At 44.1% G+C, this 25,444-nt stretch overlaps 1 protein-coding gene across 2 annotated transcripts in view; it reads right to left on the reverse strand.

Moving 5' to 3' along the window:
* LOC111842514 (signal transducer and activator of transcription 5B-like) overlaps positions 1-25,444 on the reverse strand; it is a 64,073-nt gene that overhangs the window by 12,912 nt on the left and 25,717 nt on the right. For both annotated transcript variants that reach the window (XM_072712367.1, XM_072712368.1), the window contains 6 exons: positions 2,657-2,784; positions 2,134-2,290; positions 1,935-2,024; positions 1,642-1,819; positions 1,302-1,432; positions 948-1,099 (listed from right to left, as the gene is read on the reverse strand). In XM_072712367.1, coding sequence (XP_072568468.1) covers positions 948-1,099; positions 1,302-1,432; positions 1,642-1,819; positions 1,935-2,024; positions 2,134-2,290; positions 2,657-2,784 — 836 coding nt within the window. The remainder of the gene's footprint in view (positions 1-947; positions 1,100-1,301; positions 1,433-1,641; positions 1,820-1,934; positions 2,025-2,133; positions 2,291-2,656; positions 2,785-25,444) is intronic.

Raw genomic sequence — 25,444 nt, forward strand, 5'->3', positions numbered from 1 at the left:
GCATACAGACAGGTAGACAGACAGACAGGCAGGCAGGCATACAGACAGGCAGACAGACAGGTAGACAGACAAACTGTAGGGAGAACATGCAGACTCCACTGACACACACAGCCAGAGCAGAAAATCAAAGCCAAGACTATCAGGTCTAAAGGCACTACTGTACTCATAAGTGCACAACTGTAATACATGCTTACCTCATACTGTATACATGTGTATGATTACTAAGTGTGCTGCTGTATACCATAAGCACAGTCACTTTCTCTACCTCTTCTGTATCTCTTATATTTTGATATTTTACATGCTTGTGTGTTTAACTTTTCTAGTTTATTTTCTTTCCCTTATTCACACGTACCTCAAAGCATCACTTTGGGGAATCGCATGGATTGAATTTCGCTGTAACTTGCTACAATGAAAATAAAGGCATTGTGTTCTACATGGGAGAGGCCTAGAGCCCATCGCCGTCAGCACAGGAGAAAGGCGGGGGTACGTCCAGAATGGGATGCTGCTCCATCATAGAGCACATACACACACACTATGGGAAATTCAGAGGCACAGCTGGAGTTCCCAGAGGAAACCAGCATGACATCGCTAGAACATACACACTCCAACAATCTTAACCCCCATCCCCAGAGGTGTGAGGCAACAGTGGTACCCGTGAGCCGCCCTCTTTGCATGGCAACTAAAAATACAAATACTCAGAATAATGTTCTGAATTTAATTCAAGAACTTATTAAAGAATAAATGTAGCTTATTACTACCCACTACCCACTACTAGGTTGGAACCACCACCATCATTATATAGCAACATCATTGTCATTATGATCATGAAAAGCTCTTCCTTCGAAAACATTTAAATTAAGTGCTAATATGCACTTTTGTGGGTTACAGTGAAACAAGTCACCGACATAAGGGACATGGGAGAGAGAACATTCAGGGTGTGGTCTCACCAGGACTGCAGCACGTCCAGGCTGCCCTCTGGCGGGCCACCATTGCCAGCCAGTTGCTGTCGTCGCTTCCACTGGATCAGCTCGTCGTCCAGGATGGTGGTCTGCTGTTTCCGGAGGAGCTGCAAGGTCTTCTGGTGCTTCTCCGCCAGATCCTGGTACATACACAGAAGAACACACATATATAAGGCCAAGTGTAACCAGAAGACGTGCTGCTGCATGAGTTTATTGTCCGCAAATCTTCTTCCCACTGCATAAATTCAACTGCACTCCCAGTAAACAAACAAATTGATCTTCATTTGAATGGTAGGGAGACATTTCAGATTAACGCGGAGGGTGTTTGTACCGGGGGCATACCAGTCTGTACTTCTGTAGTGTGTTAGCCTCCCGGGTCAGCCAGGCTTCCATGGTGGCCCTCTTGCTCAGGAGGGCAGGTTCCCTCAAGACTCTCTCCGCTGGCGGCAGGCTGGACAGGTTGCTGAGCTGGGCTGGATGGAACGAGGAGGAGGGTTAGGGTCAGAGAAGCCCAGCATTTGAACACCTGTTCACCAGACACATAAGAGAAAGGCAATAAAGGCACAACGACACCATCACACATCACACACCCGTTTTACTGGTCAGGAAGTGCAAAGGGGGCTTAAGATGTTGTAAATAACGACGGGTCCTCTGCTCTTCACAGGACAGTGTCTGGGCTCACCCTGAATATGAAGGCTCTCTTGGTACTGGATTATAAAGTACTCCTGGTTGTGCTGCAGCTTGCGCAAGTCGTTGTCTGTGTCTTGTGTCATCATACGGAGTTCCTCAAAGGCCTGGTTTATCTGCTGGTATTTCTGAGACATGCTGTCCAACATCCCGCCCCCGGGCGAGCTCGACTGCTAATAAAAGAGGGCAAAAACTCGCTGACCTGAATCACATCCCATGAGAAGGAACGTATCTTCAGGGCGCCTTGACCACATGAACCTCATGACAACAGCAGCCCTGGAAACTTACGTTTGTGGCCTCGCGCACCAGGCGCTGCTCAGTGTAGAGAATGTGTTTGATGCATCGCACCAGCTCCAGGGGACACCTGTCGTACGTGCTCTGGGTCCGAACAAGCACAAAAATCACATAACCGTCATTCTGGAAGGCGGACTTCATGACCTTCAAACTTCATAGTTCAAGAGAGGAGCAATCATGTGGGAGTGCTGACCTTAAGCTGCGTGGCATAGTGGCCCAATTTGATCTTGAGCAGGAAGCCGTCTTCCCCGACCTGGTGCTCCGCCTTCTTCTGCAGCTCCTGGACCAAAGTGTCCAGCATTCTCTTTGCCTTGAATTCCTCCTGGGGGTTCTCCAAATCAATCGAATCCCTACGAAACACAATACGCACCCATTACACCAAAATGTAACCTTTCCTGTTTTTTCCCCTCCATTCTTCTCAATTTAACAAAGACAGCCACAAGAGGTCATTGTTTGGCAAACAAAACTGCCAGAGGAACTGCCCGTGAACTGTCACTCACTTGAGCCCTGGGAAAAGTTATCAGAATTTTCCAGTTTTTCTTGACTGCCACAGGTGTTTTCACCTGTGTAGCTAAACGGTACGTTCAAGAGGATGAAATCCGGGTCACTGACTGACAATTAAGAAGGTTAAATATACTAATCCAGCATATTACATGCAAATGAGGATCAATGATGTTCATTTTCATTATCATGAGATGAGGAACACATGTACCCACCATAGCTGGCCCTCGATCCACTGGGACAGGTAGTGGCGCACCTCGATGGGGAAATGCTGCCCATAGAGCGACTGCATCTGGTGCAGGGCCTCCCCCTGTAACTGCTGGGCCTGAATCCAAACCGCCATCTTCAGAAAGTGGAGAGAGAGTGGAGGAATATGCAGAGGGCGAGTATAATAAAAGTACAAGAACAGGAGAACCCTTTGTTCATTTGGTTTAGACCTGTTACAGTAAGAATACTGTCCTCGACCACAGCCTATATATACCTAACACAGGAACATGGATTTCCTGGCACGCTGCCCCCTACAGGCCTGTTAGGAATTCACTGCTTCTCTGGTGCATGATGCAAAGTTACCTGTGACATGAAATAAAGAAACTGGTCTGGCTGAGAGCCTCATATTAATCTAAATGGGACCTAAACTCACCTGAGGTGAGGTGACAAAAAAAGGCTAAAGATGGCACTGTGCCATTAACACCCACTTTCAGTGAGGCATTGATCCATCCAGTCTTATTCTTTCATGTTGGAGCCTCTGTTTAGCATGTGTACTGTGCGTGAAGCTTTTTGTCTATAGCAGATAATTACCACGAAAAGACGTGTGAATGGGGGGGGGGAGATGAAAAGTTGATATAAAGGTTATACTGACAGAAGAGCGGGCAGAATTGCACAATAACCTGCCACCCTGTGCAAACACCCGCAGCAGGATTTTGGCGGGCATTGTACGTGACAATGACAAAGGAAACGCCGTAAAGCGTGTCACACACACACCAGAAACCCCAAAGCAGAGCCGGTGTCAGTCAGCAGGTCACACACTCGTTACTGGTCACTCACTGGCAGCTAATTCTGACACCAAGCTGGTTCCCATTTCTACTGGTTTGGAAAATGTGTCTGCTGAATAAATAAATGTAAATATAAATTCATAACAATGCGATTGTCACTGTTCACCAGGGATCGGATTTGACAGATGCAGTGTGGGCAAATGAGACATTTTAATGAACATTTAATTGACACATTACAAACTCTCCATTATAGTAACTGAATCAGAGTGATACCTCTTGGTAGATTATTATCATTTTCTTTGCTGATGTTATTAAATAAAGGGACTTAATGTTATAGTCATTTATACATCTCAATATTTGGTAACATCATTTTTGTTATGTACCTTATTGCTCTGTCAATACTTAAACTAACAACTTTCAGGTAAGAAGCCTCTGTATCTTGCCACTATGCTTCTCCTGTGCAGCAGACTGGAGAGTCAGACATATCAACAAGAAGAAGCATTGAGAGAGAAATGTACAGCCATTACAGGTGATTATACAATGTTTTTACATCCTTGGGGGCTTTTAACACAAAACACAAATTCTGAGATCAGCAAATGCTACTGACGAAGACACAGCAACTTGGCCACTGTTAATAGGAACTGAAGGAAATAACCTTGGAGCCCAGGAGGCACACAGCAGCAGCGTGACTCCCAGACCAGCGGCCCTCTGGGAGGGTCTTCTGTGAATTCCTGGGTTATGTACTGAACACTTTAACGAATCAGGAAATTCATAACATCATTGGTATTGCAAAGAATGACAGGGATACTGGTGGCTTTGCTGACAGGGAAGTGACTTAAGAAAAGTGTCCTTTCTGCTCTTTCTGCTGGCTTTCTGACATCACCATCTGTATTAACCCCGCTTTGCTATGGAACAACACACTGTGTCTTAATGATTGTGTTTGTGTTTGTGGTGGTGGTGGGGGGGGGGGGGGGTATATATTACATTTAGGGGACCAAATAAACACATATTCACACTAATTTCGAGTAATGGCACCTATAGCGTGTGTACGGGTTTGCCTCGGAAAGCAAGAAGCACACCTGCAAATCTCAAAGTAAAAAACAACAAACAGGCAAACTAGAAGACAACTACTTCATCATTGAGAAGTGTTACACCTGTCCACACAAATCAATACTGAAGCAAAACGATATTTTGAAAGTTATAACTGTGATTTTTACCAGAGATCAAATGAAATGAAAATTTAGTCCCTGACATGATACCAATGTTAAAAAGAAAAATTAAAGACACCATAATTTTTAAAAACAGTCTTACTGACTGATGTCAATTTGTCAACCTTAAATAGCAGAAACTCATAAACTAAAATGAAATAAATGATGTAAGAAAAAAAATCTACTTTCACATATCAAATTTGGAAACATAGGAAAGAAGGACCTTCCTCAGCTGAGGGGTATCAAGTAGGAGAACCAGAAAGTAGCTGAAATTATGACAGGTGTGAGAACTGGCTCGCCATCGCAGATGGCTATAACTCAACAGAGGAGTTGACTGGCAGCACTCCACAGTGTGACTCCCTTTATACCGGTTTATACCGGTTTCCCTTCTTGCCTACCTCTGAAAACCAGCCGGCATCCAACAGCAAGGCTGTATCTGTGTCATTACCCATACTCCCCAAACTTCAGGGGTTCAAATGTTAAACTGTAGGTTTGTATCTTCGAATTATGAAGCTATAAAAAGCCACTTGACTTGACTTATGAACAGCAGTCTGGGTGCAGGTATTGTTCCAGAGCAATTTAAACATGTTCTAGTGTAACCTCTAATTAAAAACCCTAATTTGGACACGTCAGTCCTCTCTAATTTCAGACCAATTTCCAAGCTCCCACTTCTGTCCAAACTTTTGGAAAAAACTTGTCCTCTTACAACTGCAATCTTCCCTGGACAGACACAGTGTTCTTGAACCTTATCAGTCAGGCTTTATAGACCTCCATAGTACTGTATCTACTCTCCTGAACATTTTAATGACTTCTTATTTACTACTGATTCCTTGTTCTTTTAGATGTCACTTTAGCATTTGATACAGTAGACCACAACATACTCATCTCCTGCCTGGAGCATTGTGTAGACATTAAAGGCACCGCATTGGAGTGGATTAAATCTTACCTGCCTGACAGAAGTTTTCCTGTCAGCACTGTCGTCCTCAGCAGCCCTCCACTGTGAATTCCCCCAGGGATCTATCCTAGGGCCTAACCTTTTTTCTGTATACACTCCTCCCCTAGGATCCCATTTAAGAAAATATGGCAATCCTATGTGTAGAGCCCTACTAAATATAGGGTCTGTTAAGATAAAGTTTTTTTGGTTATTTATTTAATTTCATTATTGTTGGACTTCAAATTCATATTTGTTGTTTTACATAAAGGGAAAAAACGGGGGTTTAAAATAGATGTGATCTTTATAAAGGGAAAAATCTAAGTTTGTATTTTACTTTAAGAGAAAGGTTATGGATTAGCCAATGACACGTCTGGAGGGCGATGACCCCGGAAGGAGAGGGGTGAAGCAACGGAGGGGAGAGAGACGTGTAGGGTTTTTTTTTTCTTCGGTCTTCGGTGGAGGAAAGAGGCCGGTGTGGTCGTGAGCTGGGGATACGTGTGGTCGTGAGCTGAGGATACGTGTGGTCGTGAGCTGAAGATACGTGAGGACGTGAGACTCCGAAGCTTCTTGGTTGTTTTTTTTACAAGAGGATATTCAGTGACGATCGGATTTTTCGTCTCAGTTCATCTGGTTTCCTGGAATGGAGTTGTGTTTTTTTGAACTGCGTCATTTCATGGGGATTCGTGAGTACTAATACCTGTAGTACTGTATATTCACGTGAGCTCCAACGCTGCATGCCAACGAAAGACTAAAATCCCAGCTGGGTATTGTATTATTTTGATGTGGGTATTTTCCATGTTATGTTGTGGTAAAACTGTGTGTGTTCCGAGTGTTTCAACTGAGGGTGATTTTGTTCATAATTGGTAGATTGGGGCATAGGGCCTAACGGGAGGTAAAGCCTAGGAATACAACGAAGTATAATAAAAAGGGTCAACATCTAATAAAGGTGAATGCTTATCGAATACCTGGTTTTCCTGTGATTCTCATGATAGGGAAATTAGGGAGTAATTCCGGTGGGATTTTAATTTAATTTAGGTAATAGAAGGCCGTAGGAAACCACTTTCAGTAATCCAGTTACATCTGAAGAAACGGTACACTGATATTTGTAATCCGGGGTGGTAGATAACAGCTAAATGCTTAGCTGTAAACTGTCCTTTGGGGTTTAAAGGTACGTGATGTGTAACTCTCCTTTCATAATTTTACCGTGGTGGTAAGGTAAGTTTCCCTAGACATATTTATTAGTCGAGCTGTTCACCAGGAGAGGGCTACATTTGTGGGGGCTCGTCCGGGATCGTTTTTTTCTTCAGATTATTCAGATTGTGGTTTCAGAAGCTGTGAAGTTCTGTGGAAAGAAAATTGAAAGTGATTTTTGAGAGTTCTATCTAGAGAGTTTAACGCTTAAAAGCGGGGTTTTTTTTCTGAGGACATATTTTTAGGACAAATGGATAAAATGGAGCTTAGTGAGGTTATTGAATGGTGCAGGGAAAAAGATGTTGAGCTGGACAGAGTTTTTATTTTGAGAAATGTGCCTACAGACTGCGAAGACAGAGTAGTCTATAGTGTGCTGGATACTGTTCCAGGGCTTGGGAAATACAAAGTGCTTGATCGCTGCGCTGACAAAACCCAACAATGTCAATTTGTTTTGATTGAAGTAGCTGGCAGCATTTCCAAGATGTATATTCCTGCAGAGATTGGAGGACCTGAAGAGGGGTCCTGGTACACACAGGTTGTTCATGTTACGGCTGAAACCCCTAAACAGAGTACGGAAGAAGAGTTCCAGGCTAAGTTGAGCTTTTTTCTCCGAAAAGAGGGAAGATCCTTAGTTGACTTTCCAAGTTTTGCTTCCCCTACACCTGACCTCAACACTAAGCTAGTTGATGCTATAAACTCCCTGGTCCAAACGTGTCATCTGGCTTCATCTGAAGAAAGGGTCACATATAGAAAGCTGCGTCCTTTCTCAGGGTTTATACCGACTCCTCCTGGAGAAGAAGAGTATGAGGTCTGGGTGGAGCAGACTACTCACATGCTGGAAGAAGGGCAGTGTTCTGATAACGTCAAGAAGCAGAGACTAGTAGAGTGTCTCAGAGGTCCTGCAGCAGATATTGTAAGGTTTGAGAAGACTGGAAATTCTTCTGCTACTTTCAGTGATTATCTTAGTGTGTTAGAGTCAGCATTTGGCACTACTGAGGATGCTGCAGATTTGATGTTAAAGTTTCGGAGCACCTACCAGAAAGAAGGAGAGAAGCTCTCAGCCTACATACTGAGGTTGGACAGGATGCTGCACAGTATGCTGAGGAAAAAAGGCATTGAGTATTCTTCCCTGAATCCTCTTCGAATGCAGCAAATAGTCAGAGGTGCCCTTTCAAGTGACCTGGTGGCTATGCGTTTAAGGATGACCCATAAACTGTGTGCCCCTCCCTCTTTCAATGAGTTAATGAAGGAGGTAAGAGAAGAAGAAAATATGGTGAACAGTAGGAGCTCATTACAAGCTAATGTAGCCATGTCAGTAGTGCCCTTGGCCAAGGAGAAATCATCTGTTAACACTAGTCTTCCCGGCTCTGAAGTGGAAAAGCTGAAAAGGGAGATTCGGGCACTCAAAGATGAGGTGTCGCGCTTGTCAGCTGCAGCGAAAGACCCTGTAAACCATGACCGTCCTGTTATGCATAGTCTAGCTGCAACTGGGGAGAGTAAAACGCCAATCAGACCAGTGAACAAAGCAGGTGTTTTCTGTTACAGATGTGGAGAAGATGGGCATCTAAAGCGTGACTGTGCTAATGAAGAAAATCTCAGGAGAGTAAATCAGCGACTCATCAGAATGAGACAGTTGTCGGGAAACTTCTCTGGGGCTCAGTAGAGGAACGGCCTGAAGCCCCGGGGAAGACACGTTCCATACAGTGCAAAAGAGTAAAAGCTGAGCCAGCAGTTCTTCCGAGTGGGTTGGTGGGACCTAGCTCTGTTCTTCCTATCCAGGTGGAAGGGATCTATGCAAAGGCTTTGCTGGATAGTGGATCGCAAGTCACTCTGCTATACAGATCATTCTATGAGAAATATTTAAAGCATCTGCCATTGATACCAATAGAGAATTTGGAGATATGGGGTTTGAGCATGCAGCGGTACCCATATGATGGCTGTTTGTCTCTAAGGCTTGAGTTTCCTGGATCTGTAGCAGGAGTGGCAGAATCCATAGATGCACTTGTGCTGGTCTGTCCCGATCCGGTCATGAAAGGAGATGTCAGCATTCTGGTGGGAACAAATACCGCTGTGGTGAAGAAGTTGGTAGAAGCATGCAAAGAGAAGGTGGGAGATGATTTTCTTCATACCTTGTCAGTTCACCCTGTGATTAGAAATGCTTATGAACAGGTCATTGCTGTTGGAAAGGGTGATGATGACAACCGAAGAGGGACAGTCTGGTATCTTCATCCTAAGCCATTGAAATTGCCTCCAGGGGAGAGTGCTAGAGTGTATGGAATTCTGAGGTACCCTGCTGCTTTTGCGGATAAGACTCTGCTAGTGGATAAGCCAGAGGAATCGTGGTTTCCTGAAGAACTGCTGATAGCAGCAGAAGTACAGTCTACCACTGTTGTCCAGTCAAGAAGGATTGGAGTTACAATCAGAAATGTTTCTTCTCTGCCAGTGATGATTAAAAGAGGAATGCCCATTGCTCATGTGTTCCCAGTTGAGGTGGTGTCGACAGTTTCTAAACCTGGTGGAAGTCGTGGTCGGGCTAAACTCGACAATAATTCGTTTGACTTTGGCGATTCCCCTGTTTCAGAGGAATGGAAACAACGACTGGTTAACAGGATGTTGGAGAGGAAGGATGTGTTTTCTTCTGATGAATTTGATGTGGGATGTTCTAGAAGTACTCAGCATCACATTCGACTGACAGAGGATAGGCCTTTTCGGGAAAGGTCGCGACGGCTTGCGCCGGCTGACCTGGAAGATGTCAGGCAACATTTGGAGAAGTTGAAAGGGGCAGGGATTATCACTGAATCCAGGAGTCCTTATGCTTCTCCAATTGTCGTCGTACGGAAGAAGAATGGGCAGATCAGGATGTGCGTGGATTACAGGACGTTAAATCGACGTACTGTCCCCGATCAATATACTGTTCCACGCATAGAGGATGCGTTGGTCTCCTTGAATGGAAGCAAGTGGTTCAGTGTGTTGGATCTCAGAAGTGGATATTATCAGATCCCCCTGGGTGAAGCTGATCAAGAAAAGACCGCGTTCATCTGCCCGGTGGGGTTTTATGAGTTCCAGAGAATGCCACAAGGGATTTGTGGAGCTCCTTCGACTTTTCAAAGAGTAATGGAAAAGACAGTTGGGGACATGAATTTGTTGGAGGTGTTGGTCTACCTGGACGACATTATCATTTTCGGAAGAACGTTGGAGGAACACGAGGAGAGACTGATCAAGGTGTTGGACCGGTTGCAGAGTGAAGGATTAAAGGTATCTTTAGACAAGTGTACTTTCTGTCAAACCTCTGTCAACTATGTTGGACACATTGTGTCTCAGGATGGTGTCTCAACCGACCCTTCAAAGATTGATGCTGTAAAGTCTTGGCCTCGACCGCAGAACGTGTCCGAGCTACGCTCCTTTTTAGGTTTCTGTGGGTACTACAGAAGATTTGTGAAAGACTATTCTAAAGTATCCTACCCACTGAATCAGTTGTTGCAAGGGTGTCTGCCTACAACGAGTCTCAAGAAGATCAAAGCAGGATTCCTTCCAGAACGAGTAGTGTACAAAGCCTCTGATCCATTTGGAAGTAGATGGACTGACACTTGTGACGCTGCTTTTAATGAGTTAAAGGAGAGGCTTACCCAGGCTCCTGTGTTAGTCTTTGCAAATCCTCAGCTCCCATACGTCCTCCATGTCGATGCCTGCTGTGAAGGGTTGGGTGGAGTGCTATATCAGGATCAAGGACAGGGGTTACGACCTGTGGCGTTTGTCAGCCGAAGTTTGACGCCTGCTGAAAAGAACTACCCAGTTCATAAACTGGAGTTCTTGGCGTTAAAGTGGGCGGTTGTTGATAAGCTACATGATTACCTGTACGGAGTCAAGTTTGAGGTACAGACAGACAACAATCCGCTGACGTATGTTCTAACAACAGCCAAGCTAGATGCTGTAGGGCATAGGTGGCTGGCGGCCCTGTCAGCTTATGATTTCAGTCTCAAGTACAGGCCGGGGAGACAAAATGTTGATGCTGACGCCTTGTCGCGTCGTCCTCATGGTAAAGTAGAGGGGCAGACGTGGACAAATATCCCATCCTCTGGAGTGAGGTCTCTGTGTAATCTAACAGGTCAGGACAAGTTGGGTTATTTTGCACAGGCCAGCCGAGTTGTCACATCGTTAGGAGGATCTCCTAAGTCAGTCCCCCGAGCATATTGTAACTTAGCTGCGCTGGACACCTTCACAATCCCAAAGCTGAATTCTATGGATTTGTCCTGTGCTCAGCAAAATGATGTATGTTTTGGAGAGATATGGAGAGCTCTGAAAGAGAGAGATCCGTCCTCAGTCAAGAAAGAAGTTCATCAGGACCTTCCATTGATCATGAGAGAATGGGACAGATTAATGCTGGAAAATGGAGTGATGTTTCGGTGCACTCAAACACCCAACGGACCTCGTCGTAAACAGTTGTGTCTGCCCAAGACGTTCCATGAAGTAGTGCTAAAATCACTTCATGATGACTCTGGTCACTTAGGGTTTGACAAGACTTTTAAGTTTGTGAAAGAAAGATTTTACTGGCCCAGAATGAAAGTTGATGTGGAAAAGTATTGTCAGACATGTGCCAGATGTGTAAAAAGGAAGTCTCTGCCCAAGAGAGTTGCGCCTTTGTCACATTTGTCTAGTAGTGGGCCGATGGATCTTGTGTGTATGGATTTTCTATCCATAGAGCCCGACTCCAAGAACATATGCAATGTCCTCGTCATCACGGACCATTACACAAGGTACGCACAGGCGTTTCCGACTAAAGACCAGAAGGCGTCCACAGTTGCCAAAGTTCTATGGGAGAAATACTTCATTCACTATGGACTGCCTAGACGGATGCACTCGGACCAGGGTCGGGATTTCGAGAGCAGGCTTGTACATGAGTTGTTTGATCTGTTGGGAGTGGAGAAATCCCGGACAACGCCATACCATCCCCAGGGTGATCCGCAGCCCGAACGGTTCAACCGGACACTCTTGGACATGTTGGGAACCCTGGATCCGAGACAGAAACAACAGTGGAGCCGTCACATTGGACATCTTGTGCATGTGTACAACTGCAGTCAGAATGAAGCCACAGGGTATTCGCCTTACTTCCTTATGTTCGGCAGGGAAGCCAGGTTGCCTATTGACCTGAGTTTCGGAGTGTCAGGTGATGGTACTTCCACAAAGTCCTATCAGCGTTTCATAAAGACAATGCAACAAGAACTGAAGTTCGCTTACGAGTTGGCAGAGGAAAAGGCTGGGAAGAAAAACGCAGGAAATAAGAGGAGGTATGATCAGAGATTGCATTATTCTTGCCTGGTTCCTGGAGATAGAGTACTGATTAGAAATCTTGGACTGCAAGGGAAGCATAAGTTGGCAGATAGATGGAGGGCTGAGCCTTATGTTGTCCAGAGCCAAATGCCAAACTTGCCTGTGTTTCGACTTAAGTCAGAGAGTGGAACTGGATCAGTCAAAATTCTGCATAGGGATCACCTTCTTCCTATTGGACAAGAGTTGAGACAGCAAGTTTCTCACAGTATCCCGAAGCCTAGAACGATGGTTCGGCGACAACGAAGGAGTGTTGAAAAGAGTCAGAGACCAGAACAGAGAGTGCCGGATGCACATGAGTTGCAAAATGAAGAAACCAGAGCTGAGCAAAATGCTGGGAGTTCTGACGGGGAGGATGAAGCGTCTGGAGGATGGTTTCTAGACCCTGAAGACTGTCGTTTTACTCTTAGGAGAGTAGAAACTTCTCAGAATGATTCAGTGGTTTCAGAGAAAGGTGTTGCAAAGCATGTGGAACACTCAGACGTAAGAGTTGAGAGTCCTCAAGGAATTGAGACTGTTGAATCTATGGAGCCCGGTTCAGGACTTCTATCAGAGAATGTTTCGGACAATGCAGAACATGTGTGTCAAGTATCAGATCACAGTGATACTGTTACAAGTCAGGTGCAAGATTTAGTGAGTGTAGATCAAAATGATGCATATCAAGCTATCTCCAATAACGTACCTGAAACTGGTAGGAGGTCTCAGAGAATGCGAACTGTGCCTAAGAGGCTTACTTACGATATGCTAGGGTTGCCGAAAGTGGAGCCTGTTTTTGCTCAAACAAGAGTTGTAAATCCTGGTAGATACCAGTCTACTGCATATTTGTGGTTGAAGGTACCCCCGAGAAAGTTGAGCATCTGTTCAGTTATTTTAAGCCCGAGGCAATAACCTGAGTAAGTTGTTACTGTTCCTGGGTTATCTCATCTGTGTTTTTTTATTTTACTTGATTACCTGGAGACATAAGTATTGTGCATATGTACTTATGAGTGAGACACTGGGATGTCACTGTACAAAAAGGAGTTACTGGGGTGATACACATTTCAGCCTTGTATGACTGGTCCATTGTTTTTTTGTGTTCTCCCTCGTTATGGGGGCATAACGATTCTTGGTGGGGGAAGAATGTAGAGCCCTACTAAATATAGGGTCTGTTAAGATAAAGTTTTTTTGGTTATTTATTTAATTTCATTATTGTTGGACTTCAAATTCATATTTGTTGTTTTACATAAAGGGAAAAAACGGGGGTTTAAAATAGATGTGATCTTTATAAAGGGAAAAATCTAAGTTTGTATTTTACTTTAAGAGAAAGGTTATGGATTAGCCAATGACACGTCTGGAGGGCGATGACCCCGGAAGGAGAGGGGTGAAGCAACGGAGGGGAGAGAGACGTGTAGGGTTTTTTTTTTCTTCGGTCTTCGGTGGAGGAAAGAGGCCGGTGTGGTCGTGAGCTGGGGATACGTGTGGTCGTGAGCTGAGGATACGTGTGGTCGTGAGCTGAAGATACGTGAGGACGTGAGACTCCGAAGCTTCTTGGTTGTTTTTTTTACAAGAGGATATTCAGTGACGATCGGATTTTTCGTCTCAGTTCATCTGGTTTCCTGGAATGGAGTTGTGTTTTTTTGAACTGCGTCATTTCATGGGGATTCGTGAGTACTAATACCTGTAGTACTGTATATTCACGTGAGCTCCAACGCTGCATGCCAACGAAAGACTAAAATCCCAGCTGGGTATTGTATTATTTTGATGTGGGTATTTTCCATGTTATGTTGTGGTAAAACTGTGTGTGTTCCGAGTGTTTCAACTGAGGGTGATTTTGTTCATAATTGGTAGATTGGGGCATAGGGCCTAACGGGAGGTAAAGCCTAGGAATACAACGAAGTATAATAAAAAGGGTCAACATCTAATAAAGGTGAATGCTTATCGAATACCTGGTTTTCCTGTGATTCTCATGATAGGGAAATTAGGGAGTAATTCCGGTGGGATTTTAATTTAATTTAGGTAATAGAAGGCCGTAGGAAACCACTTTCAGTAATCCAGTTACATCTGAAGAAACGGTACACTGATATTTGTAATCCGGGGTGGTAGATAACAGCTAAATGCTTAGCTGTAAACTGTCCTTTGGGGTTTAAAGGTACGTGATGTGTAACTCTCCTTTCATAATTTTACCGTGGTGGTAAGGTAAGTTTCCCTAGACATATTTATTAGTCGAGCTGTTCACCAGGAGAGGGCTACATATGCAAACGACACCCAAATCTACTTGCCTTTAAAATGGAAAGATAACCTTATAAAACCATTATGGCACTGCTGAGGACATCAAAGACCAAGGTTCACATTTTTTGACCTAGTGGGACCTGTGATTCCCTCCACCTTAACCAAGGTTCACATTTTTTGACCTAGTGGGACCTGTGATTCCCTCCACCTTAACCAAGGTTCACATTTTTTGACCTAGTGGGACCTGTGATTCCCTCCACCTTAACCAAGGTTCACATTTTTTGACCTAGTGGGACCTGTGATTCCCTCCACCTTAACCAAGGTTCACATTTTTTGACCTAGTGGGACCTGTGATTCCCTCCACCTTAACCAAGGTTCACATTTTTTGACCTAGTGGGACCTGTGATTCCCTCCACCTTAACCAAGGTTCACATTTTTTGACCTAGTGGGACCTGTGATTCCCTCCACCTTAACCAAGGTTCACATTTTTTGACCTAGTGGGACCTGTGATTCCCTCCACCTTAACCAAGGTTCACATTTTTTGACCTAGTGGGACCTGTGATTCCCTCCACCTTAACCAAGGTTCACATTTTTTGACCTAGTGGGACCTGTGATTCCCTCCACCTTAACCAAGGTTCACATTTTTTGACCTAGTGGGACCTGTGATTCCCTCCACCTTAACCAAGGTTCACATTTTTTGACCTAGTGGGACCTGTGATTCCCTCCACCTTAACCAAGGTTCACATTTTTTGACCTAGTGGGACCTGTGATTCCCTCCACCTTAACCAAGGTTCACATTTTTTGACCTAGTGGGACCTGTGATTCCCTCCACCTTAACCAAGGTTCACATTTTTTGACCTAGTGGGACCTGTGATTCCCTCCACCTTAACCAAGGTTCACATTTTTTGACCTAGTGGGACCTGTGATTCCCTCCACCTTAACCAAGGTTCACATTTTTTGACCTAGTGGGACCTGTGATTCCCTCCACCTTAACCAAGGTTCACATTTTTTGACCTAGTGGGACCTGTGATTCCCTCCACCTTAACCAAGGTTCACATTTTTTGACCTAGTGGGACCTGTGATTCCCTCCACCTTAACCAAGGTTCACATTTTTTGACCTAGTGGGACCTGTGATTCCCTCCACCTTAACCAAGGTTCACATTTTTTGACCTAGTGGGACCTGTGATTCCCTCCACCTTAACCAAGGTTCACATTTTTTGACCTAGTGGGACCTGTGATTCCCTCCACCTTAACCAAGGTTCACATTTTTTGACCTAGTGGGACCTGTGATTCCCTCCACCTTAACCAAGGTTCACATTTTTTGACCTAGTGGGACCTGTGATTCCCTCCACCTTAACCAAGGTTCACATTTTTTGACCTAGTGGGACCTGTGATTCCCTCCACCTTAACCAAGGTTCACATTTTTTGACCTAGTGGGACCTGTGATTCCCTCCACCTTAACCAAGGTTCACATTTTTTGACCTAGTGGGACCTGTGATTCCCTCCACCTTAACCAAGGTTCACATTTTTTGACCTAGTGGGACCTGTGATTCCCTCCACCTTAACCAAGGTTCACATTTTTTGACCTAGTGGGACCTGTGATTCCCTCCACCTTAACCAAGGTTCACATTTTTTGACCTAGTGGGACCTGTGATTCCCTCCACCTTAACCAAGGTTCACATTTTTTGACCTAGTGGGACCTGTGATTCCCTCCACCTTAACCAAGGTTCACATTTTTTGACCTAGTGGGACCTGTGATTCCCTCCACCTTAACCAAGGTTCACATTTTTTGACCTAGTGGGACCTGTGATTCCCTCCACCTTAACCAAGGTTCACATTTTTTGACCTAGTGGGACCTGTGATTCCCTCCACCTTAACCAAGGTTCACATTTTTTGACCTAGTGGGACCTGTGATTCCCTCCACCTTAACCAAGGTTCACATTTTTTGACCTAGTGGGACCTGTGATTCCCTCCACCTTAACCAAGGTTCACATTTTTTGACCTAGTGGGACCTGTGATTCCCTCCACCTTAACCAAGGTTCACATTTTTTGACCTAGTGGGACCTGTGATTCCCTCCACCTTAACCAAGGTTCACATTTTTTGACCTAGTGGGACCTGTGATTCCCTCCACCTTAACCAAGGTTCACATTTTTTGACCTAGTGGGACCTGTGATTCCCTCCACCTTAACCAAGGTTCACATTTTTTGACCTAGTGGGACCTGTGATTCCCTCCACCTTAACCAAGGTTCACATTTTTTGACCTAGTGGGACCTGTGATTCCCTCCACCTTAACCAAGGTTCACATTTTTTGACCTAGTGGGACCTGTGATTCCCTCCACCTTAACCAAGGTTCACATTTTTTGACCTAGTGGGACCTGTGATTCCCTCCACCTTAACCAAGGTTCACATTTTTTGACCTAGTGGGACCTGTGATTCCCTCCACCTTAACCAAGGTTCACATTTTTTGACCTAGTGGGACCTGTGATTCCCTCCACCTTAACCAAGGTTCACATTTTTTGACCTAGTGGGACCTGTGATTCCCTCCACCTTAACCAAGGTTCACATTTTTTGACCTAGTGGGACCTGTGATTCCCTCCACCTTAACCAAGGTTCACATTTTTTGACCTAGTGGGACCTGTGATTCCCTCCACCTTAACCAAGGTTCACATTTTTTGACCTAGTGGGACCTGTGATTCCCTCCACCTTAACCAAGGTTCACATTTTTTGACCTAGTGGGACCTGTGATTCCCTCCACCTTAACCAAGGTTCACATTTTTTGACCTAGTGGGACCTGTGATTCCCTCCACCTTAACCAAGGTTCACATTTTTTGACCTAGTGGGACCTGTGATTCCCTCCACCTTAACCAAGGTTCACATTTTTTGACCTAGTGGGACCTGTGATTCCCTCCACCTTAACCAAGGTTCACATTTTTTGACCTAGTGGGACCTGTGATTCCCTCCACCTTAACCAAGGTTCACATTTTTTGACCTAGTGGGACCTGTGATTCCCTCCACCTTAACCAAGGTTCACATTTTTTGACCTAGTGGGACCTGTGATTCCCTCCACCTTAACCAAGGTTCACATTTTTTGACCTAGTGGGACCTGTGATTCCCTCCACCTTAACCAAGGTTCACATTTTTTGACCTAGTGGGACCTGTGATTCCCTCCACCTTAACCAAGGTTCACATTTTTTGACCTAGTGGGACCTGTGATTCCCTCCACCTTAACCAAGGTTCACATTTTTTGACCTAGTGGGACCTGTGATTCCCTCCACCTTAACCAAGGTTCACATTTTTTGACCTAGTGGGACCTGTGATTCCCTCCACCTTAACCAAGGTTCACATTTTTTGACCTAGTGGGACCTGTGATTCCCTCCACCTTAACCAAGGTTCACATTTTTTGACCTAGTGGGACCTGTGATTCCCTCCACCTTAACCAAGGTTCACATTTTTTGACCTAGTGGGACCTGTGATTCCCTCCACCTTAACCAAGGTTCACATTTTTTGACCTAGTGGGACCTGTGATTCCCTCCACCTTAACCAAGGTTCACATTTTTTGACCTAGTGGGACCTGTGATTCCCTCCACCTTAACCAAGGTTCACATTTTTTGACCTAGTGGGACCTGTGATTCCCTCCACCTTAACCAAGGTTCACATTTTTTGACCTAGTGGGACCTGTGATTCCCTCCACCTTAACCAAGGTTCACATTTTTTGACCTAGTGGGACCTGTGATTCCCTCCACCTTAACCAAGGTTCACATTTTTTGACCTAGTGGGACCTGTGATTCCCTCCACCTTAACCAAGGTTCACATTTTTTGACCTAGTGGGACCTGTGATTCCCTCCACCTTAACCAAGGTTCACATTTTTTGACCTAGTGGGACCTGTGATTCCCTCCACCTTAACCAAGGTTCACATTTTTTGACCTAGTGGGACCTGTGATTCCCTCCACCTTAACCAAGGTTCACATTTTTTGACCTAGTGGGACCTGTGATTCCCTCCACCTTAACCAAGGTTCACATTTTTTGACCTAGTGGGACCTGTGATTCCCTCCACCTTAACCAAGGTTCACATTTTTTGACCTAGTGGGACCTGTGATTCCCTCCACCTTAACCAAGGTTCACATTTTTTGACCTAGTGGGACCTGTGATTCCCTCCACCTTAACCAAGGTTCACATTTTTTGACCTAGTGGGACCTGTGATTCCCTCCACCTTAACCAAGGTTCACATTTTTTGACCTAGTGGGACCTGTGATTCCCTCCACCTTAACCAAGGTTCACATTTTTTGACCTAGTGGGACCTGTGATTCCCTCCACCTTAACCAAGGTTCACATTTTTTGACCTAGTGGGACCTGTGATTCCCTCCACCTTAACCAAGGTTCACATTTTTTGACCTAGTGGGACCTGTGATTCCCTCCACCTTAACCAAGGTTCACATTTTTTGACCTAGTGGGACCTGTGATTCCCTCCACCTTAACCAAGGTTCACATTTTTTGACCTAGTGGGACCTGTGATTCCCTCCACCTTAACCAAGGTTCACATTTTTTGACCTAGTGGGACCTGTGATTCCCTCCACCTTAACCAAGGTTCACATTTTTTGACCTAGTGGGACCTGTGATTCCCTCCACCTTAACCAAGGTTCACATTTTTTGACCTAGTGGGACCTGTGATTCCCTCCACCTTAACCAAGGTTCACATTTTTTGACCTAGTGGGACCTGTGATTCCCTCCACCTTAACCAAGGTTCACATTTTTTGACCTAGTGGGACCTGTGATTCCCTCCACCTTAACCAAGGTTCACATTTTTTGACCTAGTGGGACCTGTGATTCCCTCCACCTTAACCAAGGTTCACATTTTTTGACCTAGTGGGACCTGTGATTCCCTCCACCTTAACCAAGGTTCACATTTTTTGACCTAGTGGGACCTGTGATTCCCTCCACCTTAACCAAGGTTCACATTTTTTGACCTAGTGGGACCTGTGATTCCCTCCACCTTAACCAAGGTTCACATTTTTTGACCTAGTGGGACCTGTGATTCCCTCCACCTTAACCAAGGTTCACATTTTTTGACCTAGTGGGACCTGTGATTCCCTCCACCTTAACCAAGGTTCACATTTTTTGACCTAGTGGGACCTGTGATTCCCTCCACCTTAACCAAGGTTCACATTTTTTGACCTAGTGGGACCTGTGATTCCCTCCACCTTAACCAAGGTTCACATTTTTTGACCTAGTGGGACCTGTGATTCCCTCCACCTTAACCAAGGTTCACATTTTTTGACCTAGTGGGACCTGTGATTCCCTCCACCTTAACCAAGGTTCACATTTTTTGACCTAGTGGGACCTGTGATTCCCTCCACCTTAACCAAGGTTCACATTTTTTGACCTAGTGGGACCTGTGATTCCCTCCACCTTAACCAAGGTTCACATTTTTTGACCTAGTGGGACCTGTGATTCCCTCCACCTTAACCAAGGTTCACATTTTTTGACCTAGTGGGACCTGTGATTCCCTCCACCTTAACCAAGGTTCACATTTTTTGACCTAGTGGGACCTGTGATTCCCTCCACCTTAACCAAGGTTCACATTTTTTGACCTAGTGGGACCTGTGATTCCCTCCACCTTAACCAAGGTTCACATTTTTTGACCTAGTGGGACCTGTGATTCCCTCCACCTTAACCAAGGTTCACATTTTTTGACCTAGTGGGACCTGTGATTCCCTCCACCTTAACCAAGGTTCACATTTTTTGACCTAGTGGGACCTGTGATTCCCTCCACCTTAACCAAGGTTCACATTTTTTGACCTAGTGGGACCTGTGATTCCCTCCACCTTAACCAAGGTTCACATTTTTTGACCTAGTGGGACCTGTGATTCCCTCCACCTTAACCAAGGTTCACATTTTTTGACCTAGTGGGACCTGTGATTCCCTCCACCTTAACCAAGGTTCACATTTTTTGACCTAGTGGGACCTGTGATTCCCTCCACCTTAACCAAGGTTCACATTTTTTGACCTAGTGGGACCTGTGATTCCCTCCACCTTAACCAAGGTTCACATTTTTTGACCTAGTGGGACCTGTGATTCCCTCCACCTTAACCAAGGTTCACATTTTTTGACCTAGTGGGACCTGTGATTCCCTCCACCTTAACCAAGGTTCACATTTTTTGACCTAGTGGGACCTGTGATTCCCTCCACCTTAACCAAGGTTCACATTTTTTGACCTAGTGGGACCTGTGATTCCCTCCACCTTAACCAAGGTTCACATTTTTTGACCTAGTGGGACCTGTGATTCCCTCCACCTTAACCAAGGTTCACATTTTTTGACCTAGTGGGACCTGTGATTCCCTCCACCTTAACCAAGGTTCACATTTTTTGACCTAGTGGGACCTGTGATTCCCTCCACCTTAACCAAGGTTCACATTTTTTGACCTAGTGGGACCTGTGATTCCCTCCACCTTAACCAAGGTTCACATTTTTTGACCTAGTGGGACCTGTGATTCCCTCCACCTTAACCAAGGTTCACATTTTTTGACCTAGTGGGACCTGTGATTCCCTCCACCTTAACCAAGGTTCACATTTTTTGACCTAGTGGGACCTGTGATTCCCTCCACCTTAACCAAGGTTCACATTTTTTGACCTAGTGGGACCTGTGATTCCCTCCACCTTAACCAAGGTTCCTTGGAGCCTTTTACTGAGTCCTCCACAAAGAATTTGGGCTTGATTATGTACGGCAATTTTAAAATGGATAAACAAATCAGCTCAGTGATAAAGTGAAGCTTTTTCCAATTAAGACTTTTATCCAATGTCAAGCCCTTCTTATCATTTGATGATTTTGAAAAAGCTGTGCATGTGTTTATTTCATGTGTTTATCTGACTGCTCAAAAGTCTAGGCCGCTAAACTGTGGAATGGTTTGGACGTTAGGGTGGCCCCTTCACTGCCTGTTATTAAAGCTCCTCTTAAAACATACTTTTATTCTCTGGCTTTAAACTCAGTTTGAGAGTTGTTTGTTCATCCCTTGCCCTGATTTTATGTTTTTCTTTACGGTTCTCTTGGTTCCACTTTCATGTCTTTTTATGAAAAAAAAAAGATTAAATATTTAAATTGTCCTTTATTGTTTATTCATTTGTTCCATTTATTGTTATTTTAATTCTTTTATGTAGTTCAGTCTTGTTGCCTTACTTGAAGTATGGTTCATAAAGCACTTTGGGTTCACCTCCTGTTGTTTTAAAAGTGCTCTGTAAATAAACATGACGTGACTTGACTTGAATCCAAAGCATCATGAATAATAAATCTTCATCTACAACCATTTTATATGTGATGTGCATTTTTTAAAGAGAATTGTTCAAATTAAGGAGCTAATGAATGACATTAATTAATTAATACACTTTGCTTTCGAGGCAAAGTGCGATGCCTCTAATAATCATATTTGAATTTCAAACATCACAAATGTTGATTATATTTAGCACTACATCACATTACAGCATTTCACCGAGCAGATGCATAATACCAGGAACTAAGGCAAGCATCAAAGAAAGAAAAGCGAGGCAAAACCAATCTTGAAAGAGGGAAGCGAAAAACAGGGCAAATCTGTGGATCAGCATAATTAAGAGGCTTGTGATGAGATGGGAAATCTTTGTGTACAGAGTTAAACTGATAGGCGGAAAATGTGAAATATTGAAATCACATCAAAATCAATCACTACACACTTTCCAACTCCTGGAACCTGAAGAGTATTTGAGATTTGACAAAATTGGTGGTCATACAAAAAAATATTAGCTGCAAAAAAGAAACAACCCTAGAGGCAAAAAAAAAAGTTCCAGTGAGTGAAAAGAGAAGCAAATGCTTAGTGTCCAAATGAAAAACACTTTCCCTGTAATAGTACATAATACACTGGACCCGGCTCACATGATTTGCATGGTGAAACAAACACAGGTTATTTCTACTGTGTAGACAACTAAGGGCAGCTGCACTGCATCCACTGGATCCTACTGTACAAAACTCTCATTAGGCAAACACTTATAAGAAGCATTTTTAAATGGGTAGTGCAGAAATGATCAGAACTTGACTAGTTTTTATAGGTTAATATTGCATCTACACTTAATGAAAATAAGTGTAGTCCAATATATGTAGATCAATATATCACAAAACTCAGTTTACTCTGTCTGCAATGTTAACTGTGTAATCACTAACTGGGATTATGAGTAATTTACTGATGCTTACACACGTCACTTTCTGTAATGTGTAATTAGTGGTACTTACACACGTCACTTCTAATGTGTAATTAGTGGTACGTACACACGTCACTTTCCCCAGTGTGCAATACACCACCCCTCCCCCCCACATATATACACGCATACATTCCCTTATTTACGACCCTTTAATTTGACTTCTTTTTCTTATCCTCTTAACTTCTCCAATGCTGAATGACTTGCTTGCTTGTTTCTCCTCTTGTCAGACGCATTTCATTGTAGTGCTTGTCCTGTGTTAACATACATATGACAAACTAAAATATAGACTGGTGTGTTGATTGTGTACCTACAGTAATAGAACTGTATCTGTTTGATAACTTGTAGGTTCTGGAACAGGTGACATGCAGCCGCCATGTCATATGCGTGCGGGTGCTTGTGACAGGGCATTAGATCAGATTTAATGCCACCCCACCACACTGCCCCCCCCCCCCCCCGGCACCTTTTTTCTTCCATGGTTCTATAAATAGAGGATGAGTCGGCCGAAAACATAACCCAGCCACTTCCATCTTCACTAAGAAGCACTAAGGTTTTGTCACTTCCGTCTTCATTGGAGGAAAAACGAATAAAAAAAAACAAGATCAAAGGACTTAGCAAAGCATCTCTTCAAGTGAGTCAAACCCAACAACCAACAGCTGTAAATACTTGCGCAGCTGACTGAGGGCTGGTTTAGTGGCATGATGAAAACTCTGTGTGAGGCTTGTCAGCTCAGTCCAGATTAACGCCAGCACCTACCAAACCCAAAGAGTATCTCCGAGATGGTTGCACAACGCAGGTGTGGCCTGGCGTCATTCATAGCATGCGTCTATGGTTTGTCTTTAGTATACCCCCAGCATTCTTAAGCACTAGTGATTAAAACCCAAATTGTCAAAGTATCTCAAATCATGAGAAACGCATGTTATCTTTTCAAGTTAGCAGCATGTCTAAGTAAACATACTTGCAAACACAACAGCGACTTTAGTGTCAAAGGGCAAACGTGCATGACATGCTCGGTATCCCTGTCCTCTGGGGCCGGCGGTGAGGCCGAGCCCCGTCTGCAGGATGATCCGATCCCGTCCAGACTGCCATACGCGCATTATCACACCTGCCCTAGACCAAAGGCTGTAAATACTATAAATATACGCCGCTGGTGTCAGCTGACTGAAAGCTAATTCACTTAACCTACACCTCCCGACTCCCATCAGGTCCTGCTGCCGTTGCAGCTTCTCTCCTTCACTGTCCGGAGATGGGACCATTCTGTCGAACCGGCGAGCTTCCGATCACACACACAGAGCCCAGACCCGCTGGGCCACACGCCAATGTCCTGGGCAGAGCCGGTCATGTAGACAAAACGCGCACAACATCCGCACTTACACCTGCATAATAAAGAATAGAGTGAGGCGGCTTTACCTCAGAATGGACACACAGTTCAGGAACCTTATCTAATTTAGCAGAACTATGCCAACAGTCTGGAAAGGTTGCGGATTTGTTCAAATTTGCCATTGGCAATGGCTCATGTTTAACAAACATCATGACTGGAGCAAATACAGCAAAATGTCATCCTAAACATTACAACATTTTAAAGCAGATATCTACTTTTAATTGCATATATATTTTATTCTCACAATGCCAATTCACTTAATAAAGTTAATATTACTTTTAAATGCTCAGTAGTGATTTGTAGTTTAGTGAAATTTTAGCTTTTTAAACATACTTAATACGTACTGAGAACATGCTTAATTTTGGTTTGTCTTGCAAAGCTGTTGGAATACGAATGGTTGTCACGTATCCTGCAATATGTGGATTGTTACACCACAGAGTGTCACCTCCACAAAGCGACGGGGTCTCTGACTGGCTTCAAAATGTTTAATTTGCTGTATTTATCCTTATTCAAAATCAAACACAGGAGAATCTAGAAGATACACATATTACATGCAATTGTTTCATGAGACATTTATTGAGAAAGAACCTGAAACGAATATGAAGAAACGCCGTAGACCTACTCCAGCTGAAGATCTCAGCCAGCTCACGGTTTAGGGCAAAGAAACAGACCAACGCTTCCCTGAGGAGAATTGCAGCCGTTCACCTCATCACAGGCACTTGATGAACGTTCACGCTCACCAACAAGGGGGAGTGGTCTCACCAACAAGGGGGAGTGGTCTCACCAACAAGGGGGAGTGGTCTCACCAACAAGGGGGAGTGGTCTCTAACGGTGCTATCCAGGCACCAACAGCAAATGTTTTCACTCTTTGTACTCAAGCTTCATAGTTTACATAAGATTAGGATGGACATGGGGGAAACTTGGGGGGGAGATGTTTTTCATCATTTTCATACATTGCCCAACAATTATTTTATTTGCAGATTTCTGTGATATGGCCACATCCCTGATCTAGGTTGACCAGTTAATCCATGTCAGGCAGGACACTTTGAACTAGGACAGGATTTGTAAACTACCATTGCAATTAATAGGACCCGGAATTCACTTAAGCACCGAGTTCTTGCTGTGTGCTGATTGGTCAGTCTCCTATAATTATAAATGTGTCACATTTCAATCAATGAAACATAGAAGTAGTTTGTAAAACCTGAAGTAGCTCAGATTGTCCTCCCTGACATGGATTATCCGGTCACCCCACCTAATCATTGCAACCATTAATCCTGTACAATGTTAAAGACATACAAAAGATAATTCAGATACCAAGTGGCAGTCTCAGAAAGCAGGATTTCTTGCTTAGCTGTGTAACTTGTCAGATTTAAGGTAGTCTGAGCTAAATTTAAGTGAACGTAGATAAAGTCCATTTACACTCTCTATAGCCCTACAGATACCTTCATAATTCATTATAATGTTCAGTATAAGCTAAATGCATAATAAACAAGGCTATAATGTGTTACGCCTTTCTATAAATAGTTATTGCTATAAATAGATATA

The sequence above is a fragment of the Paramormyrops kingsleyae genome, chromosome 5, assembly GCF_048594095.1.
Source record: "Paramormyrops kingsleyae isolate MSU_618 chromosome 5, PKINGS_0.4, whole genome shotgun sequence".
Classification (NCBI taxonomy): Eukaryota; Metazoa; Chordata; class Actinopteri; order Osteoglossiformes; family Mormyridae; genus Paramormyrops; species Paramormyrops kingsleyae.